The sequence below is a fragment of the Phallusia mammillata genome, chromosome 3 (assembly GCF_965637545.1).
Source record: "Phallusia mammillata chromosome 3, kaPhaMamm4.hap1.1, whole genome shotgun sequence".
Taxonomy (NCBI): Eukaryota; Metazoa; Chordata; class Ascidiacea; order Phlebobranchia; family Ascidiidae; genus Phallusia; species Phallusia mammillata.
This window is the reverse complement of record NC_137254.1, coordinates 29,033,025-29,047,785: the sequence shown is the minus strand read 5'-3', so window position 1 is coordinate 29,047,785 and position 14,761 is coordinate 29,033,025. Positions and strand designations below refer to the sequence as shown.

At 39.2% G+C, this 14,761-nt stretch overlaps 4 protein-coding genes across 4 annotated transcripts; 2 read left to right on the top strand and 2 right to left on the bottom strand.

Annotated features, from left to right (window-relative positions):
- Window positions 1–362: 362 nt before the first annotated feature.
- On the bottom strand, window positions 363–1,035 carry LOC145219951 (uncharacterized). The gene is made up of 2 exons (XM_080087248.1): window positions 874–1,035; window positions 363–671 (listed from the first exon to the last, which is right to left on the bottom strand). The coding sequence occupies exons 1-2, from the start codon at window positions 1,033–1,035 to the stop codon at window positions 363–365; spliced, it is 471 nt and encodes a 156-aa protein (XP_079943374.1).
- Window positions 1,036–7,870: 6,835 nt separating this feature from the next.
- On the bottom strand, window positions 7,871–8,776 carry LOC145219950 (putative methyltransferase DDB_G0268948). The gene has a single exon (XM_080087247.1). It carries the CDS (start codon window positions 8,774–8,776, stop codon window positions 7,871–7,873), a length of 906 nt encoding a protein of 301 aa, XP_079943373.1.
- A 1,475-nt stretch (window positions 8,777–10,251) lies between these two features.
- On the top strand, window positions 10,252–11,157 carry LOC145219949 (putative methyltransferase DDB_G0268948). Its single transcript, XM_080087246.1, has one exon. The coding sequence runs from the start codon at window positions 10,252–10,254 to the stop codon at window positions 11,155–11,157; it is 906 nt and encodes a 301-aa protein (XP_079943372.1).
- An 855-nt stretch (window positions 11,158–12,012) lies between these two features.
- Window positions 12,013–12,918, top strand: LOC145219948 (putative methyltransferase DDB_G0268948). The gene has a single exon (XM_080087245.1). It carries the CDS (start codon window positions 12,013–12,015, stop codon window positions 12,916–12,918), a length of 906 nt encoding a protein of 301 aa, XP_079943371.1.
- The last annotated feature ends 1,843 nt before the right edge of the window (window positions 12,919–14,761 follow it).

The window sequence follows — 14,761 nt, the reverse complement described above, 5'->3', positions numbered from 1 at the left end:
CCAAAGTGCGACAAGCAAAGGGTGAAACTGGGGCGGTGGTAAAGTAAAGCATATTAATCAAGAGAAGACACTAATCGGTCAACAAAAGCCCACGCTAAACATCCTCATCTGCGTTCTGATCCTTCAACGTCCAACATTTCAGGCTATGTGCAAACACGACTAACTTTATATTTCCTTTTGACACATCCGGGATAACTTTAACTTTCAACCCCATTTAACTTTACTTTAAAATATTTTACTACGGTCAACAGACTTGACAAAAAGTAGGGTAAGATAATGCAAACAGGCTTATTAATACTATTTGTGGAAAATCGCAAGCCCTCAAAGTTGTTAAGCGACTAAATGCTAAAACATACAGAATATCATTGATTGAAGTTGGACACAAGTATTATGTACATTTCCTGCTCTCCTGGGATCAGTACTTCAGAATCAGGAATGTCCTCGACGTTCCAAGCAGCTTTTACTTCGCTACAAAATCTCTCACTTAAATCAAATGGCTTCAGTAGTTCTTTAGTAATCTCAACACCAAGCGCCTCAAATTCTTGGCTTTTTTGCATCAGCATGTTTTGCACACTGTCGTAGGATTTCAGTTGACCAACTACTTCCTCAATTATCCGCTGTAACTGCAGTTTAAAATCGCCATTGCATTCTTTTGTGTTCGACGGAATTGCCTTGTAGATATATTTGTACTTAATTGTTCAGAACATGGTTGTATGCAACTACATCGTAAATGCCTCCCAATGCAGATTTCATAAACAGTTCAGTAGCAAGCTTTCGCCTTTCATATCAATTTCCACCCGGCAACTTCAGTGGTTCAATAACTTGAGGAAAACTTGAACATATTATCGCCAAACAGCCGTCGTGTTTTAAAACCCTTCTTGCTTCTTGAAGAAATTTGGGCAGATCAAACCAATGCACCGCTTCCCCGCACGTAATCAAGTCAGCGCTATTACCAGAAGCTGGTATCTTTTCTGCTGCACCCTCTTTGTAAGTTACGTGACTAAAAACGTTGTGTTGCTTGGCTTGCTTTAGCATTTCAGTACTTACATCAATCCCAACAGCTCGTTTAAAGAACGGCGCAAAAAGTGAGATTGCTTGACCCGTACCACAGGCAATGTCTATGAGTTGATCAAACACGACTGGTGTTTCTTCAGCTATTCCACGTTTTCGTTTCAAGTAATTTGCCACTTCTTTCAAATACGCCGGTCTATATTTTACATATAAATCTGCATTGGTTTGAGATTCGTATCAACGCACCATTTTATATTGCCCTTGTTTTTATTCAGCCTCTATAGTTAAATAAGCAAATACACTGGGCGATAAAAAACTGTCGCTTTGTTTTGATAATTTATTGCGGAAATTATGACATGTTTTGAAATTAAAAACAGTTACGTTTATTTAAAGAGCAGTCAATTCAAATGAATACATTGAATTTAACAATCACTGCAAAGAAATTTAAACTCTGCGCAAGAACAAATATTATATAGGTTCATTTTGCAAACAAAGCAACATTAACCAAAGTGCGACAAAAATATTGTGAAACTGGGGCGGTGGTAAAGGAAAACTGGTTAATCAAGGAAAGACTCAAATCGGACAACAAATGCCCACGCTAAACTTCTTCATCTGGATTCTGATTATAACATCCTTCAACGTCCACCATTTCAGGGTGTGTGCAATAAGGACATAGATTTTATTTTACACTTAACCGTTACGTCCACATACGGGACATCTTCAACGTTTCAAGCATGTTTAACTTTACTTTAAAATATTTCGATCATGTCAACCGATTTGAGAAGGAGTTTAGGCCTAAAAAGTGTACACAGGCAGTGTTTTTCTTTAAGGTGTTTTGGGGGACCGAAATGTTCCCCCAAATTTCTCCAGCGGTTTCCCAAAATTTGGAATATGGCTATTTTTTGGTATTTAAATGAAACACTTGCGGTCTCTTAAAACTACTTAGCAGTCACCCAAACCTTAAAAAAACCTGTACACAGGCATATTAATATTATTAGTGGAAAATTAGAAGACATCAAAATTGTTAAGCGCCAAAATGCTAAAGTATACAGAATGTTATTGGTTGAGATTGGACACAAGTAATATGTACATTTCCTGCTCTCCACGGATCAGAACCTCAGAATCAGGGATCTCGTCGACGTTCCAAGCAGCTTTTACTTCGCTACGAAATCTCTCACTCAAATCAAATGGCTTCAGTAGTTCTTCAGTAATCTCAACACCAAGCTCCTTAAACTCCTTGGCTTTTTGAATCAGCAAGTTTTGCACACTGTCGTGTGATTTCAAGTGACCAACTACTTCTTCAAGAGTCCACTGGAAATGTAGTTTCAAATCGTCATTGTATTCTTTTGTTTTTAAAGGAATTGCCCTGCACATATCTTTGTACTTGTTTAGAACATGGTTGTATGCAACTACATCGTAAATGCCTCCCAATACATGTTTCATAAACAGTGTAGTAGCAAGCTTTCCCATTTCATGTTCATTTCCACCCGGCAACTTCAGTGGTTCAATAACTTGAGGAAAACTAAAACTGATCAGCGCCAAACAGCCGTCGTGTTTTAAAACCCTTCTCGCTTCCTGAAGAAATTTGGGCACATCAAACCAATGGACCGCATCGGCACACGTAATCAAGTCAGCGCTATTATCAGAAGCTGCATGGTACCTTTTCTGCTGCACCCTCATTGTAAGTTACGGGACTGAAGACGTTGTGTTGCTGCGCTTGCTTTAGCATTTCAGTACTGATATCGACCCCAACAACTCGTTTAAAGAACGGCGCAAAAAGTGCAGTTGCTTGACCCGTACCACAGGCAATGTCTATGAGTTGATCAAACACGACTGGTGTTTCTTCAGCTATTCCACGTTTTCGTTTCAAGTAATTTACCACGACATTTGCCACTTCTTTAGAATACGTCGGTCTATATTTTACGTAGAAATCAGCAATGGTTTTAGTTTCGTAAAAACGCAGCATTTCGAATTGCTCTTGTTGTTTGTACTCAGCCTTTATTATTCAGTAAGCAAATGCACTGAGCGATAAAACATCTGTCGCTTTGTTTTGATAACTTGATGCGGAAATTATGACATGATTTGTAATTCAAAGCATTTAGGATGATGCAAAAAAACAGTCAAATCAAATGAATGCACTGAATTTAACAATCACTGCAAAGAAATTTTAACCCTGCGCAAACACAAACATTATAGCTTTATTTGAAAAACAAAGCAACATTAATCAAAGTGCGACAAAGAAAGTGTGAAACTGGGGCGATAGAAAAGTAAAGCTTGTTGATCAAGAAAATGCACAAATCGGAAAACAAAAGCCCAAGCTAAACATCCTCTTCTTGTATTGAATGAAACAGCGACACAACAAGCCCACAGCTACAAGACACTTCGAATGCCCGTAAAGGTGAAACTCACGCTTTTATATGGGCATGCGGCAAGGTCGTCACAAGGCGGGGCAATATACTTAATGCGTCACAAGGTGGCGCAATATACATTACATCTTCCCTTCACGAAAAAGAAGAAACAAAAGGAGAAAACTAACATCAGTATGAAAACGAAAAATACACAAGTCTACATTTCTTCAATTAGTCGTCTCGTCGGTTTACGTTTTCTTTTGGAACGACACGGAACATTAAAGTTGCGAACAATTTCACAATTATCAGAAACATGATGCGGCGATAAAGGTAACGTTTGCAACAGAGAAGACCTTTGAGATGAGGATTCAATGTTGCGGCGAATATGTATACGATTACGACGATAAAGTACATTGTCAGGAGTACGAACGATATAGGAGCGCGGTGACAAAACCTTGTCAATAACTCCGTCCTCTGTCCATGTGCGGCGAAGAAAATCAAACAGTTTTACAGGGGTACCAGGCTTTAAAACATTTAATGGTTTTGAACCTACATCAAAATAACGTTTTTGTACTGTTTTTTCGGCATAAAAAGGGCATTTGGGCAAATTATGACACTTAAGCTTTTCTTCACAAATAGGCAAATTACTTCTGGTTTGCCTTCCCATGAGCAACTGTGACGGCGATAAACCACACTGTAAAGGCGAACTACGATAAATTAACAAATTCAAATCAAAGTCCTGGCCACTGGCAACAGATTTTTTTAACAGATTTTTAACGGTTTGTACCGTCCTTTCCGCAAGTCCATTAGATTGCGGAAAATGGGGACTTGATGTTAAATGACAGAAGTCCCAAGATTGCGAAAAACATCTAAATTCACGGGAGGAAAATTGTGGCCCGTTGTCGCTAAATAGTTTAAGCGGCACACCAAAGCGAGAAAACGTTTGCTTAAGACAGGTAATAACTGCATCGCTAGAAGTGTTGTTAATACAATAAACATCGGGATAACCTGAATAATAATCAACAACTACTAAATACGACCGACCATTATACGAACATAAATCAACACCTATTTTTTCAAAGGGAAACTTGGTAATTTCATGTGGATTCAAGGGTTCTTTTTGCAAACGCGGTCTGTAACGCATACATGTTGAACATGCGGACACCAAATTTGATATGTCCTTGTTAATTCCAGGCCAATACACTAATTCGTGGGCACGACCTTTGCATTTAACTTCCCCCATATGACCTTCATGCAGCTTAGCTAGAATTGACCGTCTCATTTTCCGGGGAATGACTATTTTGCTTCCTTTAAACAGGACACCTTCATTTACGGACAGTTCATCACGGACTTTCCAAAATACCTGGGAGTCTGGTGTGCAATTTGCGGAACGTTCCGGCCAACCATTGTAAACGTAATGCACGATGTCTATTGACTGGGGATCTCGTTCAGTTTCTTCACGAAGTTGCGCCATAGCATTGGAGGAGATTGGAAGTGATGACACAACCAAATGAACATAACGTTCCACATCAGCATGTGATTGCAAATCTTCGGTTTCTTGGGAAACATTTCTCGACAAAGCATCGGCTGTGTGCATGAACTTTCCTGGAGTATAGATTACACTAAAGTCATACGAATGCAGACGTATCATCAGACGTTGTACCCTTATTGGACAATTGTTTAAGTTTTTTTTTAAACAACGGAACTAATGGCTTGTGATCAGTTTCTATGCATATGTGTTGACCATATATGAACTGATGAAACCGCTCACACGCAAATGTTACCGCAAGGAGTTCCTTTTCAATTTGTGCGTAGCGCGTTTCAGTATCAATCATTGCTCTAGAGGCGTAGGACACAGGATACCACTCTTTGTCATGCATCTGAAGCAATACCGCACCAAGAGCTTCTTTTGAGGCGTCTGCGGATACCTTTATTGGAAGTACAGGATTAAAATGTTTAAGAATGGGTTGGCTAGAAATTACCCTCTTTAATTCCATCCACGCTTTTTCTTCGTTACTGGTCCAGTTCCATTCACTATCTTTATGCACCAGTGAGCGAAGTTGTGCAGTTTTTTCTGACACATCGGGCATATACCGTGCAAGATAGTTCACCATGCCCAGAAAGCGTTGAACATCACGCTTGTTTGCTGGTCGAGACATCGTCTCAATGGCTCGAACCTTCTTTGGATCTGGTTGCAAACCACCTGCACTTAAAACATCTCCCATGAACGTTAAACGATTGACACAAAAAACGCATTTTTCACGATTCAATCGTAAATTTGACTTCCTAGCTTGTTTCAAAACCATGTGGAGTCGCCTGTCATGTTCTTCTTTGGAACTGCCCCACACAATAATATCGTCCATTGACGTGTCAACACCATCCATGTGCTCAAACAAGGAATGTACAGCACGATGAAATACTTCTGGGGCGGACGAGATACCAAACGGTAAACGCAAAAACCTGTACCTTCCGAAGGGAGTATTAAATGTACACAGCTTCGAACTTTCTTCGTCAATTTTTTATTTGCCAAAAACCACTCACAGCATCCAACTTGCTAAAAAACTTTGCATTACTAAATTGTGACATTAATTCCTCCCGAGTGGGTAACATGTAATGTTCACGCATGATTGATTTATTGAGGTCACGGGGTTCAAGACAAACACGAAGTTTTCCGTTCTTTTTGTTCACAATTACTAAGGAGTTTACCCATCTGGTTGGTTCAGTCACTTCTGTTATAACACCTAATCCTTTCATTCTCTGAAGTTCTTCTTTTAACTTTGGTTTCAGCAGATACGGAACTTTTCGACTCGGATGGATGACTGGAGTGGCATTGGAGTTCAACCTTATTGAGTATGTATCTGGAAGACAACGGAGACCATTAAAAATATCCTCGTATTCGCGGACAAGATTACCACACTGCTCTTTAGACTCCACTGCATGTACACGATTGATAAGCATTAACGCCTCTGCACCAAAAAGACCGATAAGTGGTTGAGTTTTAGCTTGGACAACAAAGAACTTCATCACGTGCGCATGGTTTCGGAATGTGACATTTAAAGTGCAAACACCATACACAAGTATCTTGTGATTGGCAAACGCAGTTAGCACAATATTGGTACTTTCGATACGAGGTGTACTGGAAATAGCTTTAACATCTGATGGCGAAATTAGGTTCACCTGGGCACCAGTGTCAATTTTACAGGTAAACTGTTTTCCATTTAATCTCATTGGAACTAACCAATCTTTTGAAGTGACAACGGTACTCACTGTATTAACGTGAAAAGAAGTTTCCTTCACTTCATTGACTCTTCGGTTGCTACAACATCTTGAGTAGTGGCCAAGTTTTCCACAATGGAAACAAGGTTTCCCCCGGGCTGAACATGCACCTGAAGCGTGAATTAAAGCACATCCTTCGCACCGCAGGTTCCTTTTGTTGGACCTGAAACGACTTGTCCCCGGGGTTAATTGTTGATTATTGACAACCCACACGTTATTCTCTTGGCTCCTAATTACATCAGCTTGTAGTTTAACTACTTCATTTGAACGACAAATAGAAAGACATTTTTCTAGAGTCAGGTCAACTTCTTTTAAAAGAACTTCACGAACCTTGTCGTCAGAAATTCCACAAACCACTCTATCCCGGATTAATGAGTCACTAAGATTCTCAAACTCACAATGTGCAGAAAGATTTTTTAGCTCGGTGGCATATTGATCAATATTTTCACCATCCTGTTGGTTTCGGTTTTTAAATTTATAACGTTCAAATGTTACGTTCTTTTTTGGGCAGAAATACAGTTGAAATTCATTCACTATGACATCAAATTTCATGTCATTTCCAGTTTCGAACTTAAAAGAATTGTAAATCTGAATGCCATCACCTTCCATAACATGAAGAAGCAACGCAGACTTACTTTTGTCGGACTTGCTGTCACCACCAATCGCCGTCAGATAGAGCTTGAATCTCTGGATAAACCTTTTCCAGTTCTCGGCCATATTGCCATTCCACTGCATTGCCGGGGGTAGAGAAACTGCTGATTTGTCCATCTTAATTAGAGGCGTGAACGCACTTCTGACACCATGTATTGAATGAAACAGCGACACAACAAGCCCACAGCTACAAGACACTTCGAATGCCCGTAAAGGTGAAACTCACGCTTTTATATGGGCATGTGGCAAGGTCGTCACAAGGCGGGGCAATATACTTAATGCGTCACAAGGTGGCGCAATATACATTACACTTCTGGGTTCTGATAACATAATATCCTTCAACGTCCAATATTTCTGGCTGAGTGCAAACAAGACATATACTAAGGGACATTAGCATTCACATCCACGATTCCTTCAATTTCCAACTCAATTTAACTTTGCTTTGAAATATTTTACTGAGGTCAACAGATTTGAGAAGGAGTTCAGGGCTAAATAGTGTACAGGACGGGCACATTAATAGTATTTGAGTGAAATAGTAGGACCTCAAAATTGTTACGCGCCTAAATAATAAAGTATATCGGGTATTATTCGTTGAAGTTGGACACAAGTATTATGAACATTTTATGCTCTCCACGGATCACAACCTCTGTATCGGGGATCTCCTCGACCTTCCAAGCAGCTTTTACTTCGCTACGAAATCTCTCACTCAGATCAAATGGCTTCAGTAGTTCTTCAGTAACCTCAACACCAAGCTCCTCAAACTCCTTGGCTTTTTGAATCAGCACGTTGTGCACACTGTCGATGGACTTCAAATAACCGACTACTTCCTCAAGTGTCCACTGGAAATGCAATGTCAAATCGTCGTTGTATTCTTTTGTGTTCGACGGAATTGCCTTGAAGATATCTTTGTACTTGTTGAAAACATGGTTGTATGCAACTACATCGTAAATGCCTTCCAGTGCATATTTCGTAAACAGTTTAGTAGCAAGCTTTCCCATTTCATATTCATTTCCACCCGGTAACTTCAATGGTTCAATGACTTGAGGAAAACTCGAACCCATTATCGCCAAACAGCCGTCGTGTTTCAAAACCCTTCTTGCTTCTTGAAGAAATTTGGGCAGATCAAACCAATGAACCGATTCGGCGCTTGTCACCAAGTCAGCGCTATGATCAGAAGCTGGTATCTTTTCTGCAGCACCCTCTTTGTAAATTACGTGACTGAAGACGTTCTGTTGCTGCGCTTGCTTCAGCATTTCAGGACTCACATCAATCCCATCAACTCGTTGAAAGAACGGCGCAAAAAGTGAGGTTGCTTGACCCGCACCACAGGCAACGTCTATGAGTTGATCAAACACGACTTGTGTTTCTTCAGCTATTCCACGTTTTCGTTTCAAGTAATTTACCACGACATTTGCCACTTCTTTAGAATACGTCGGTCTGTATTTTACGTAGAAATCAGCAATGGTTTGAGATTCGTAAAAACGCAGCATTTCGAATTGCTCTTGTTGTTTGTACTCAGCCTTTATTATTGAGTAAGCAAATGCACTGAGCGATAAAACAGCTGTCGCTTTGTTTTGATAATGTGTTGCGGAAATATACAAAAATTACGTCCTGTTTTGTTCCTCGAAACATTTAGTCAGGATGATAATAGAACGCATAGCCTGATAGATCAAATGCATTGAATTTATCCAATCACTGCAATAAAATTTAAACTTTGTGCAAACACAAACAATTTAAATGTACAATTTGGAAACAAAGCAACATTAAGCAAGATGCGACAAGAATTGTGTGAAACTGTGTCAGTGATCAAGTATGGCCGGTTAATCAAGAAAAGACACAAATTGGACAACAAAAGCCCACGCTAAACATCCTCGTCTGGATTCTAAAAATAATAGCCTTCCACGTCCAATATTTTAGGCTGTGTGCAATCACGACATGCATTCTATTTCACTTATGAACTTTACGGCCACATCCGGGATATCTTTAACATTCCACTCAATTTAACTTCACTTTAAAATATTTTACAACGGTCAACAGACGGGACAAAAAGTAGGCCAAGATAATGCAAACAGGCCTCTTAATATTATTTGTGGAAAATCGCAAGACATTAAAATTGTTAAGCGCCTAAATGCTAAAGTATATAGGATATCATTCGTTGAAGTTGGACACAAGTATTGTCAACGTTTTATGCTCTCCACGGATCACAACCTCTATATCGGGGATCTCCTCGACCTTCCAAGCAGCTTTTACTTCGCTACGAAATCTCTCACTCAGATCAAATGGTTTCAGTAGTTCTTCGGAAATTATGACATGTTTTGAAATTAATAACATTTACGTTTATTGAAAGAGCAGTCAAATCAAATGAATAGATTGAATTTAACAATCACTGCAAAGAAATTGAAACTCTGCGCAAGAACAAATATTATATAGGTTCATTTTGCAAACAAAGCAACATTAACCAAAGTGCGACAAAAATATTGGGAAATTGGGGCGAAGGGAAAGGAAAACTGGTTAATGAAGGAAAGACTCAAATCGGACAACAAATGCCCACGCTAAACTTCTTCATCTGGATTCTGATTATAACATCCTTCAACGTCCAAACACGCTGAAGGATATTATAATCAGAACCCAGATGAAGAAGTTTTATTTGGGTTTTTGTTATCCGATTCTGTTGTTTCTTGATTAACCAGCATTACTTTATACCACCGCCCCAGTTTCACTCTTTGCCTGTCGCACACTGGTTAATGTTGCTGTTGCTTTGTTTCAAAAATGCACCCATAATAAGTCGTTGTTTTTATCATATTATCAGGCTGCGTGTTCTATTGTCATCCTAAATGTTTCGAAGAAGAAAAAAAATCCATAGTTTTAAAACATTTCCGCAATACATTATCTAAACAAAGCGACAGCTGTTTTCAGACAGTGCATTTTATTTGTGTAACTCTGAAGGCTGTTGAAGCAAGTCAGAATGTTGCGTTTTTACGAAACTAAAACCATTGCTGATTTCTACGTAAAATATAGACCGACGTTTTCTCAAGAAGTGGCAAATGTCGTGGTTAATTACTTGAAACGAAAACGTGGAATATCTGAAGAAACACCAGTCGTGTTTGATCAACTCATAGACATTGCCTGTGGTACGGGTCAAGCAACTTCACTTTTTGCGCCGTTCTTTCAACGAGTTGATGGAATTGATGTAAGTCCTGAAATGCTAAAGCAAGCGCAGCACCATAACGCTTTTAGTCACGTAATTTACAAAGAGGGTGCTGCAGAAAAGATGCCAGCTTCTGACCATAGCGCTGACTTAATTACAAGCGCTGAATCGGTCCATTGGTTTGATGTGCCAATTTTTCTTGAAGAAGCGAGAAGGGTTTTAAAACACGACGGCTGTTTGGCGATAATGGGTATGACTTTTCCTCAAGTTGTTGAACCACTGAAGTTGCCCGATGGAAATGAATATGAAATGGGACAATTTGCCAGTGATCTATTCATGAAATGTGTATTGGGAGGCATTTACGATGATGTTGCATACAACAATTGTCTAAACAAATACAAAGATATCTATGAGGCAATTCCATCAAATGCTAAAGAATACTATGACGATTTGACATTGCATTTCCAGTGGACACTTGAGGAAGTAGTCGGTTATATTAAGTCCGTCGAAAGTGTGCAAAACTTGCTAATGCAAAAAGCCAGGGAGTTTAAGGAGCTTGGTGTTGAGATTACTGAAGAACTACTGAAGCCATTTGATTTGAGTGAGAGATTTCGTAGCGAAGTAAAAGCTGCTTGGAACGTCGAGGACATCCCTGAATCTGAGGTTTTGATACGAGTAGAGCACGAAACGTTCATAATACTTGTGTCCAACTTCAACCAATGATATCCTATTTACTTTAGCATTGTGGTGCTTAACAATTTGATGTCTTGCGACTTTTCACAAACAATACTATTAGGCCTGTGTACATGTTTTTGCCCTACACTCGTCAAGTCTGTTGACCTTAGTAGAAATATTTGAAGCCAAATTAAATCCGCTTTGTATATTTAAGATGTCTCGGATGAGGAGGAAAGCCAAATGTAAAATAGAAAGAAAGTCATGTTTGCACACAGCCTAAAATGTTGGCCGTTAAAGGATATTATCATCAGAACCCATATGAAGAAGGTTTACTTGGGTTTTTGTTGTCCAATTTGAGTCGTTACTTGATCAACCATCTTTACTTTACCACCTCCCCAGTTTTGCACTATTTTTTCGTACTCTGGTTAATGTTGCTGATGCTTAGTTTCCAAAATAAGCCCATAATATGTTGGTGTTTAACATATGACGGTACTGATTGTTCAATACAATGCATTTATTTATATCAGGCTGCGCATATGTTTAGAAGAGCAAAAATGTTCGTAGTTTTAGAATATTTCCGCAGCAGATTATCAAAACAAAGCGACAGCTCTTTTCGGTGAGTGCATTTTATTTGTGTAACTCTGAAGGCTGTTACAGCAAGTCAGAATGCGACACTTAATGTTTGTTTTGGCGCAGAGTTTAAAATTCTTCTGCACTGTTTGTTAAATTCAATGTATTCATTTGATTTGACAGCTCTTTGAATATTCCTAATTGTTTCGAATTACAAAACATGTCATAATTTCCGCATCAAGTTATCAAAACAAAGCGACAGCTGTTTTATCGCTCAGTGCATTTGCTTATTTAACTACAGAGGCTGAGTACAAACAACAAGAGCAATTCAAAATGCTGCGTTTTTACGAATCTCAAACCATTGCTGATTTCTACGTAAAATATAGACCGACGTATTCTAAAGAAGTGGCAAATGTCGTGGTTAATTACTTGAAACGAAAACGTGGAATAGCTGAAGAAACGCCAGTGGTGTTTGATCAACTCATAGACATTGCCTGTGGTACGGGTCAAGCAACTGCACTGTTTGCGCCGTTCTTTAAACGAGTTGATGGGGTCGATATCAGTACTGAAATGCTAAAGCAAGCGCAGCAACAGAACGTCTTCAGTCACGTAACTTACAAAGAGGGTGCTGCAGAAAAGATACCAGCTTCTGATCATAGCGCTGACTTGGTGACAAGCGCTGAATCGGTCCATTGGTTTGATCTGCCCAAATTTCTTCACGAAGCAAGAAGGGTTTTAAAACACGACGGCTGTTTGGCGATAATGGGTTCGAGTTTTCCTAAAGTTATTGAACCACTGAAGTTGCCGGGTGGAAATGAATATGAAATGGGAAAATTTGCCAGTGATCTGTTCATAAAATGTTTATTGGAAGGCAAGTACGATGTTGTTGCATACAATCATGTTTTCAACAAGTACAAAGACATCTTCAAGGCAATTCCGTCGAACACAAAAGAATACAACGACGATTTGACATTGCATTTCCAGTGGACACTTGAGGAAGTAGTCGGTCATATAAAGTCCGTCGAAAGTGTGCAAAACTTGCTGATTCAAAAAACCAAGGAGTTTGAGGAGCTTGGTGTTGAGGTTACTGAAGAACTACTGAAACCATATGATCTGGGTGAGAGATTTCGTGGCGAAGTAAAAGCTGCTTGGAAGGTCGAGGACATTCCCGAATCTGAGGTTCTGATCCATGGAGAGCATGAAATGTTCATAATACTTATGTCCAACTTCAACGAATGATATCCTATATACTTTAGCATTTAGGCGCTTAACAATTATAATGTCTTGCGATTTTCCACAAATAATATTAAGAGGCCTGTTTGCATTATCTTGGCCTACTTTTTGTCCCGTCTGTTGACCGTTGTAAAATATTTTAAAGTGAAGTTAAATTGAGTGGAATGTTAAAGATATCCCGGATGTGGCCGTAAAGTTCATAAGTGAAATAGAATGCATGTCGTGATTGCACACAGCCTAAAATATTGGACGTGGAAGGCTATTATTTTTAGAATCCAGACGAGGATGTTTAGCGTGGGCTTTTGTTGTCCAATTTGTGTCTTTTCTTGATTAACCGGCCATACTTGATCACTGACACAGTTTCACAAAATTCTTGTCGCATCTTGCTTAATGTTGCTTTGTTTCCAAATTGTACATTTAAATTGTTTGTGTTTGCGCAAAGTTTAAATTTTATTGCAATGATTGGATCAATTCAATGCATTTGATCTATCAGGCTATGCGTTCTATTATCATCCTGACTAAATGTTTCGAGGAACAAAACAGGACGTAATTTTTGTATATTTCCGCAACACATTATCAAAACAAAGCGACAGCTGTTTTATCGCTCAGTGCATTTGCTTACTCAATAATAAAGGCTGAGTACAAACAACAAGAGCAATTCGAAATGCTGCGTTTTTACGAATCTCAAACCATTGCTGATTTCTACGTAAAATACAGACCGACGTATTCTAAAGAAGTGGCAAATGTCGTGGTAAATTACTTGAAACGAAAACGTGGAATAGCTGAAGAAACACCAGTCGTGTTTGATCAACTCATAGATATTGCCTGTGGTACGGGCCAAGCAACTACACTTTTTGCGCCGTTCTTCAAACGAGTTGATGGGATTGATGTGAGTGCTGAAATGCTGAAGCAAGGGCAGCATAATAATAGCGCTGACTTAATTACAAACGCTGAATCGGGACATTGGTTTGATCTGCCCAAATTTCTTCAAGAAGCTCGACGGGTTTTAAAACACGACGGCTGTTTGGCGCTGATGAGTTTTAGTTTTCCTCAAGTTATTGAACCACTGAAGTTGCCGGGTGGAAATGAATATGAAGTGGGAAAGCTTGCTCCTGAATTGTTTATGAAATGTGTATTGGAAGGCATTTGCGATGTAGTTACATACAACCATTTTTTTAGCAAGTACAAAGATATCTATGAGGCAATTGCGTCAAATAAAAGAATACAATGAAGGTTTGACATTGCATTTCTAGTGGACTAGAAGAAGTTGTCGATCATTTAAAGTCCATCGACAGTGTGCAAAACTTGCTGATTCAAAAAACCAAGGAGTTTGAGAAGCTTGGTGTTGAGGTTACTGAAGAACTACTGAAGCCATTTGATTTGAGTGGGAGATTTCGTAGCGAAGTAAAAGCTCCTTGGAAAGTGGAGGAGATCCCAGATTCTGACGTTCTGATTCGTGGAGAAGAGGATATGTTCATAATGCTTGTGTCCAACCTCAACCTATGATTTTAGGTTTATTTCGATTTAAATGCATGGTGACTTTTTACAAATTAGGTTGTTTGACCCATGTGCATAATTTTGGCCTTGTCACAAATGCTGTAGATCTAAACTTTTTAGTATGAAAGTCCTAATGAAAGATGGCCATTCGTAAAAGTGTTGTTATTTTGATTCGTGTTCAAACAAAATGGTGTCACATTTTCACTGTTAAAGTAGCAAATCGAACTTGGCAATGGAAAATAAATTTGTCAGAAAAAGGCAGGTTAGAATTTCCGAATGTGGTGCACATTGCATGGTTTCCTAAACTGACTACCAGCTCACCAAATTGCCGGGTTTTCTGAGTTTACTCAAA

Coding starts and splice junctions, on each gene's coding strand:
- LOC145219951 (XM_080087248.1), bottom strand. CDS start 1,035: ATGCTAAAGCAAGCCAAGCAACACAACGTTTTTAGTCACGTAACTTAC. Junction 672..873: donor TTCTTCAAGAAGCAAGAAGG/GTTTTAAAACAC, acceptor TATATCTACAAG/GCAATTCCGTCGAACACAAA.
- LOC145219950 (XM_080087247.1), bottom strand. CDS start 8,776: ATGCTGCGTTTTTACGAATCTCAAACCATTGCTGATTTCTACGTAAAA.
- LOC145219949 (XM_080087246.1), top strand. CDS start 10,252: ATGTTGCGTTTTTACGAAACTAAAACCATTGCTGATTTCTACGTAAAA.
- LOC145219948 (XM_080087245.1), top strand. CDS start 12,013: ATGCTGCGTTTTTACGAATCTCAAACCATTGCTGATTTCTACGTAAAA.